The sequence below is a fragment of the Chanodichthys erythropterus genome, chromosome 20 (genome assembly GCF_024489055.1).
Source record: "Chanodichthys erythropterus isolate Z2021 chromosome 20, ASM2448905v1, whole genome shotgun sequence".
Taxonomy (NCBI): domain Eukaryota; kingdom Metazoa; phylum Chordata; class Actinopteri; order Cypriniformes; family Xenocyprididae; genus Chanodichthys; species Chanodichthys erythropterus.
In genome coordinates this window covers 11,911,364-11,919,874 of record NC_090240.1, presented here as the reverse complement: position 1 = coordinate 11,919,874, position 8,511 = coordinate 11,911,364, and the positions used below count along the sequence as shown (strand labels likewise).

General features: G+C 35.6%; 1 protein-coding gene across 6 annotated transcripts in view; it reads left to right on the top strand.

Moving 5' to 3' along the window:
* The window catches only part of plcg1 (phospholipase C, gamma 1), a 69,536-nt gene that overhangs the window by 10,596 nt on the left and 50,429 nt on the right, over window positions 1-8,511 (top strand). For all 6 annotated transcript variants that reach the window (XM_067372171.1, XM_067372170.1, XM_067372169.1 and 3 more), the window contains exons 3-4: window positions 6,875-7,027; window positions 7,145-7,238. In XM_067372171.1, the coding sequence (XP_067228272.1) occupies window positions 6,875-7,027; window positions 7,145-7,238 (247 nt within the window). The remainder of the gene's footprint in view (window positions 1-6,874; window positions 7,028-7,144; window positions 7,239-8,511) is intronic.

The window sequence follows — 8,511 nt, the reverse complement described above, 5'->3', positions numbered from 1 at the left end:
GAGTTCATTTGCAATCGCTTGGCATAATTCTGCGCTTTTCATTGATTGGGAATCACTTTGAAGCAGTCTGAAGCTCTGTTGCGCGAGCTTGTAGAACACAAAACAGCGCCCCCTTGTGACTTTGCAAAATGCAGCGCCCGTTTGAATGTTAGCGGGAGTAAACAGTTCTGAAGCACACAATAATGAGCAGGTACGGAACGACTAGTTAATCAGTCGCGGATAGTTTCATTATCTTGTGTGGATATAAAAGTATAAGAGGATAAAAATAATAAAAGCAAAAATGTCTCCGAATGTACTTGGGCGGCCGTTATTATATGTGGGCGGCCCGCCCAAGTAAAGTCTATGTGTGGGAAGCACTGCTTTATCAACAACAAGAAGTGCATGAAGTATTACATTATGTCAGGGTTTCCAAGACTGGGATTCATGAAGGAACTGCAGGGGTTTGTGAGTTTAATGAAAAGCTATTAATTAATTCATAGAAAATGTTTGAATTTAAAATAAAAACAATCAAAATAAAACACTTACTAAAAAAGATATTTTGTTTACCTGCATGTCATGTGACATTTAACCGACGTCTGAGAACTTAAAGGCGCTGTATGTAATTTTTTTTGACTGTACTAAAACATAAAAATACCATTATGTTTGCAGATATTTAGGAAACATAAGTTCACATAATTGTTTGCCAGTTATTTTACTTTGAAATGTCTGTTTTTGTTTTCATCTGTGTAATTCTGTCCACTGCCAATTTACCCAATACTATTTCGACAATACATGAGTTATGATTCATTTACTGCCATTGTAAGAATAACATGCAATCAATAAAGTAACTGTAGTTTGATTAAGAGTATTTAAAAATGTTTTATAATCTAATTAGAAGACTACAGTGGATAGTCCGGACTGCTGAGAGAATCTTCAGTACACCCCTTCCCACACTCTCCAAGAGCTGTACTCATCCAGAGTGGGTAAAAGAGCTGGCAAAGTCTCTGTGGACCCCTCACATCCAGGCCACTTCCTCTTTGAACTGTTGCCGTCTGGTCAGCGCTACAGAGCACCAGAACAGCCAGGCACAAGAAAAGTTTTTCTTTCTCATATTTATTTAGCATATCAGCATATATTTCTCATATTTATCTTTCCTCTTATTCACATTCCCCTGCATTGTATATAACATACCTGTACAAAAATATAGTCTATTTTGCATATTTATTTTTATTCACTTATTTTACTTTTATCTTGTCGATTTCATTCTGTCTGTGCACTGGAAGCTTCTGTCATGAAGACGAATTCCTTGTATATGTAAGCATACTTGGCAATAAAGATCATTCTGATTTTTGAATTTCAAGTAATCCAGATTACAGGTAATCAGTTTACTACTAGGGGTGTAATGGTACACGTATTTTTCCCGAACTGTTTAGTTAGGTGGTCATGTGAGGTGGTCATAGTTAGGCTGGTAGGTCATGTGACAGTAACATTGTTCTATGTAGTATGAATGAATTCGGACATACTACATCCACATTCGTACTATATAGAAGATACTTTTTCAATGGGCATGAAGTAAATTTAAATTTAAATGTAGTACCTACTCAACAGTATGCGATTTCAGACGCAGCTTTACCCTTCACCAAAACCGCACAGCAAAACGAATCGTGTAAAACCCAGTAAACTTTTTAGATTATAACTTGGATATGGGAACTAAATTAAAAATGTTTAAATATTTTCTAATTCCACTAAACATTTTCATTTAGTTTCGTAAACATGGACCTTTTTATTTTGATTAAAAGGGATTATTTCTGGCATTGTTGGCACATTTTGTAAATGTAAGCAACTAATTTAGACATGCAAACTGGGTGCTGGTGTGGCGAGTTGTACATGCTCAGCCGGATTTGCCTCGCATTTGTGCATCTTCGGATGCTGGTTCGGGCCATAGACTGTAAAAAAAAAAAAAAAAAAAAAAAAAAAAAATATATATATAATATATAATATATAATATATATATGGCCGTAGTATCCGTGACGTCACCTGTAGGTTTCTGAAGAGCAGTTTTGAAACCTAAAGCCAGCCTGGCAACGTGTCACTGCGCGTCACTCCCGAATAACAGAAAATGGGCAAAGAGGTGGGACGTGAGTGGAGCTGAGATGACGTGATGGCAGCAGACAAACGGCTGGTGGGGACAGCAGCGACAATCCACCTGTCACTCAAGTGGCCGCGCCCTTAATTATGGCTTAATATAATTTAAACAGATGAGTTATAAAAAAATTCCCCCCCTCACAGTTGTCATGAAGGGCAAAACTAGCTATATAGATCAAAACCACAATTTGTACCAGATTTAAACGTGTTTCTTTCTGCTGTTAAGTTGGGCATTTTAACATGGGACTCAATGAGATTCTGCTTTCTTTTGGAGCCTGCCCCTAATGGTCAATCGATGAATTGCAGTCCAAGTCACTTCCGTATTGGCTTCAAGAGAAATGGAGGGAGGTTGCCGCTTGGTTCGCACCCACTGAATGCACACTTCCACCAACACCGCGATGACGTCTTTTTTTGACACCCAAGCAAACTTGCAGATGCGTTGAGTATAAAGCACCCTTTACACCACTAGTTACTACTCAGCACTGCCTATTACACATGCATAAAACTTGCAGTAATGCATAAGCAAAAGTAATGTGTGCTTATAAAATAATAAATTCAAATGTCTTTCAGAAATTCCAATTTATTTTTAAATATTTAAAAAATAAATAATGGTTTTTCAGCCCCAGCGACAGCCATAATCAATACAATATCATAAAAAAATCACTATATTGGATTGTATTGGCACAACTGTACAGAATAGAATAGAAGAACATTCTAAAAAATCTAAAGAATCATTTTTCAGAACCTTTTGTCCAATTCAAAGGTTCCATGAATGTTAAAGTTTCTTCATGGAACCATCATGTCTCAATCTTACAAAAATGTACTTATTAAAACCTACAAAACTAAAAAAAAAAAAAAACTGTCATTACAGTACTTTATAGGTCAAGTCACCTTTATTTATGTTGTGCATTACACAATACAGGTATGTTTCAAAGCGGCTTCACATTGATAAACATGAAAATAATGATCAGTTATGCCACCATGATCAAATACGAGACCAATTCAGTTGTGTTGTGAAGCAGCTCTACAGGAGACAACATTGTCGTTGTTCAGCTGAAGTCAGTTCAGCGTTGATTCAGTTCAATAACTTCGCAAAGTTTATTTCAATTATGAAATAATTTCAGTTGATTCATCTATAAGCAGCACTGCAGAAGAGAAAACATAATAATAAATGGAGGTCTCATTAGATAATCTTTCAGAATTGTTTGTCTGTATCTGTAATGCACATGCACACTCCAGAAAACTCCTCTTATAGTCAAGCAGACGAGTCACAACACAGCGTGATCAGCTCTGTGTTACACAGTATAATGGGATCGGTGTAGTTGCGGCATCACTCGCTCACAGGTGTAGATGGGATGTTGTGTTGTGTTCCTGAGCCAAAAAATCCAGATAGAGTAAATCCAGAAAAAGATTTCAGAGATCCAGAATTATACAAACTTATTATTATTATTATTATTATTATTATTATTATTATTATTATTAATAATAATAATAATAATAATAATAATAATAATAATAATAATAATAATAACAATAACATTTATGCTGTGGTCTGCCAGTGTTTGACGTGTCATTACTGGGAAATTGTTGGTTATTCATTCAGTGTCTTATTTAATGACACCTGCATCTCTCTTGCATATCTCTGTCAGAGCTGCACAGGATGAGTGTGGTTAAGAGTGAGGAGAAACAGGAGAGTGTGTTGGCAAGCACACACACATCTGTTTCTTCAGATTTCTGTGTCTTCTAAAAAATGCTGGGTTAAAAACAACCCAAGTTGGGTTGAAAATGGACAAACCCAGCAATTGGGTTGTTTTAACCCAGTGGTTGGGTTAAATGTTTGCCCAACGTGCTGGGTAGTTTTATTTAACTCAAATATTGTATAAAAATTACTGTATTGCTTGCTTAAAATGAACCCAAAATATGCTGGAAATTAACATTTATTAATATGTTTAATAAATGAGCATTTATTAATAAGATAATGAATAATAAACAATAAACATTTATTAAATTGCTTATTAATAAATGTACACCTTTTGATTATTATTGTTGCCTCTAGTAATTGTTTTTTCTGATTTTTAATTTCTCACCTATTTTGGATTCATTTTAAGCCAGCCATATAGTCATTTTTAATCAGTAGTTGGGTTAAATAAAACTACCCAGCAGGTTGGGCAAACATTTAACCCAACCACTGGGTTAAAACAACCAAATTGCTGGGTTTGTCCATTTTCAACCCAACTTGGGTTGTTTTTAACCAAACATTTTTTAGAGTGTAGAGTTGCTGACCAATCACAATCACATGGTGATGCGGCAGTGCATATTATGAGAAAATTAAAGTGTTTTTGAACTTGAATGCAATAAACCATTGTTGTAGGAGACTCCAAAAATAAAATTAGGAACCTTTAAAATGGCATAATAGGGGAACTTTAACTAATGTTGTAATTTGGCTTAAACATGTTGTAGTTTCTAATGAATTTCTGGTACTGCGAGTGAAATAACTTTTTATTTATGCACCAAAACCACAGTTAATTTTAGACTTTGCTAACATACAGGCTTACTTAGTGCACTAGAACCTGTATTTTAACCTTTTTATTTGTTCTTCATGTTTACAGTATATTATGTATATTACGTATAGGCAGACACATCACTAACATTGATGGTTTTTCTGTAGTCCTTGAGAAAAACCAAACCAAAAAAAGTTGTAATGCAGGTTCAATTCCAGCATGTGAGGCTTTTATTTTTACTGCTGCTTTCCTGTACTGTGGTGGGATCATGGTACATCGATGGTATCAGATGTATCACAGATGGATCTGATGGTATCAGATGTAATACTGTGGTATTACTAAGGTGCTTAATAAGGGATACTGGCTTATTACCAAGGTACACGTCCATATATCTCTGATAGTACCATTCAGATGTGTCCCAAAAATAATTAAGCTTCTAATTTGCTGCATTGGATGTTTGGAAAGTTTTTATCTGGCATATAATGAAATCATATGCTCAAAACTTTCCAATATTTTCTAATATAAGAAAAAAAGTGACAGCAGTTAAAAGCAAGACATTGTTTTCTAAAGCACAAAGTATACTTTGTACACTAACGAACGTGTCCTTTCACAGTATACTCTGTTTGATAGCTGGCGTGAACACATGCGCTCTAGAAAGTTTAATCTTTGTCCAGTGTTTGCGTGATCTAATAAAGTTCCATTATAATCAATGAAGCGGTCTACACGACACCATGAATCTCTTATTTACATATAATAACGCAATATACACTGCCCTCCAAAAGTTTGGAAACACCTCTGGCAAAGTGTGGTTTTGGATGATATCAGCATAAATCCTTATTTTTTTGGTGCAAATACATTACAGTAACTTGACATTATCATTGAAGACCAGCAATAATAAATTTCCTTTTGATTACATAATAATGGCAATATATACATGTCGAAGTCAGACATGCCCCTTTGCTAGCTGTGATGGTTTGTAAAAGATTTTTGGGTCATCACACCTTGATAGCTTCCACAATTGATTGCCAATTAAGTTTAGAATACAATGAACCAGTTTAGGTAATATAGCTGCTAATGGTGGATAATCTGATGAATCGAAAATTTAAGTTTTTATATAATGTTTTCGTAGTTTGTGTTGTCCCTTTATCAGTGCAAAATAATCACAAATTAAAAAGGTTGCATCCAAAAAATCAACAAAGTGCACTAGATCGTTCGCCAATATGATATTATTATGGAGAGAACTGATCCTATTCAAGATCCTTCCTTAAAATATATATAATGTATATGTGTGTGTGTGTATATGTATGTCAAATTATTTGCTTTATTTTTGTGTTGTGGTGTTTTGCTTTACTGATCACATTTGTAGTATTATAAAACTAGAGTTGCTTTATAAAGTCACTCACTTCTCTGGTCACCCATGTAATCTACACACTGTTGGTATTGCACTGTTTGTTGTATTTCAAATACCCTGTATTAAAGGGATAGTTCACCCAAAAATGAAAATTTGATGTTTATCTGCTTACCCCCAGGGCATCCAAGATGTAGAGGACTTTTTTTCTTCAGTTGAACGCAAATTATGATTTTTAACTGCAACCGCTGCCGTCTGTCAGTCAAATAATAGCAGTGTTGATCGAATTGTTGTTGAACTATACTACTGTTCAAGTTTGGGAACGGTAAAATTAATATTAGTATTTTAAAGGAATTGAATACTTATTCAGCAAGGCATTAAGCATTAAATTGATATTTATACTTGTAGTGTTACAAATGAGTTCCTTTTTCTAAATAAATTCTCTTTTATCTTTTCATCAAAGAATACTAAAATATCATGTTTCCTCAAAAATATGAAGCAGCACAATTTTTTCTTCATGTATTCAAATAGACAACAGTTATCTTAAATTGTAATAATATTTCAGAGTATTAATGGAATTTGTACTGTATTTATGATCAAATAAATGTAGCTTTTGCGAGCAGAAGAGACTTCTTTAAAAAAAAAAACGAACAAAAAAATCTTACCGACCCCAAAATTTGAATGGTAGTGAATGTACTGAACACTTTTAACCCAAAGATTCACACCCGTAGTTAAAGATAAAATGATAAAGAGAAAAATGGTTTTGTTTCTTTCCGGTGAAACATTGATGAAAACATCTCACTATATATCAGTGCAGTTTAACGCTTGTGGTGAATGTGTAAATGACATCAGAAAAGACTTGTTTTGAGTCGCTCAAGTCTGTCTCTTGTGTCCCCTTCAGTTGATATTCGGGAAATTAAGGAGATCCGGACGGGGCAGAAGTCCCGGGACTTTGATCGGTATGTGGAGGACTCGGCTGCGCGGCCGGACCAGGCCCACTGCTTCGTCATTCTCTACGGGACAGAGTTTCGGCTCAAAGCACTCAGTCTGGCAGGTAACCGTCCAGATAAATCTACTGGCAGAAATATGTGCAAAACCTCTGTAAGAAATGAAACCGTATTAGTTACAGTACACACATATTAATGCTCGTGTTCCTCTCTCTGTCCCGCAGCAACCTCAGATGAGGAGATGGTCATGTGGGTGAAAGGTTTGACCTGGCTGGTGTCAGATACATTACGCTCCCCCACACCCCTGCAGATAGAAAGGTGACCTTTTGACCTTTTTATGTGCCCCTCTCCCTCTAGATATTGACTGATGCTAACCATTAAGGTCTGGTTTTACATGTGAAGTGTCAAAAGTGCTTAAAATCAGCTCGGCCTGTGTTCAATAGTTTTCATGCGACATCACGCCCTTGGAACACCCACCTGGAGGACAAAACAAGGCTTTCGTGGTGCACTTTATTTTACAGTGTGTGCAGTGTACTTGCCTAAGAAAATACTGGGTAATATAAGGTTATTACATGGGTTAAGGTTAGCTTTTGGGTTAGTACCCCTAGTTATTACCCAGTACCCAGTTACCCATGTCATTGAATCATTCATTCAAGAGATTTGTTCAAAAAGCTGATTCATCCAGTAGTGAAACAAGTGATGTCATTGAGTGAGTCATTGAATCATTCATTCAAAAGATTTGTTCAAAAAGCTTATTTATCCAGTAAAGCCTAAATTATATTTTTATGCAGACGCGAGGGTCAGCGTATCAGTGTGTGTGATGTGAATTTCGTCATCAGAAGAGTATGGGCGTACTGTACGCGCACCGCCGGATTTTTGTATCCGTGCATACTTTGTAGATGCAGGTTGCACATGCGTATTTATTTATGTATGTATGTATGTATGTATGTATGTATTGCAGTAATTAGTTTATCCACAAGGTAGCAACCATGCCCTGGGGCCATTAATTCACAAGGTAGTTGCAAATAAACGGCATAAACAGAACAGACTGGAACACATGCAAGCTACAGTGACAATGCAGGCCTACATAGACGAGAGATTGTGCAAAGAGGTTAGAAAGTACCCTCATTTGTACAACTCTAGCCTGAAAGAATACAAAGTTCGAATACAATGTTTACATGGGATGTAACTCGTGGCGAGATAAAAATGTTGAACGCCTGTGTACGCGTACTAGTCAAGTGAAGTATGCTTTGCAAGGCTGTGCGTTCGACTGTGTGCATACACTAGTGTATGCGTAAAAAAACGAAGTATACCCAGGGCTTAATGAAACAAGTAAAGTTTTTATGAGTGAGTCATTGAATTGTTCATTCAAGAGATTCATTCAAAAATGCTGATTCATCCAATAATGAAACAAGTGAAGTAGTGAGTCATTGAATCATTCATTTAAACCAATTTAATAAATATATATTAATTGAAGTTAATTAAATATTTTTTAAATACACTTGAAGCAATCAACATTTTTTCAGAACCTCTTAAATTTCATGTTATTTTGTTTAATTCTCTATTCAGAATCGTGGGAGAATTGCAATTT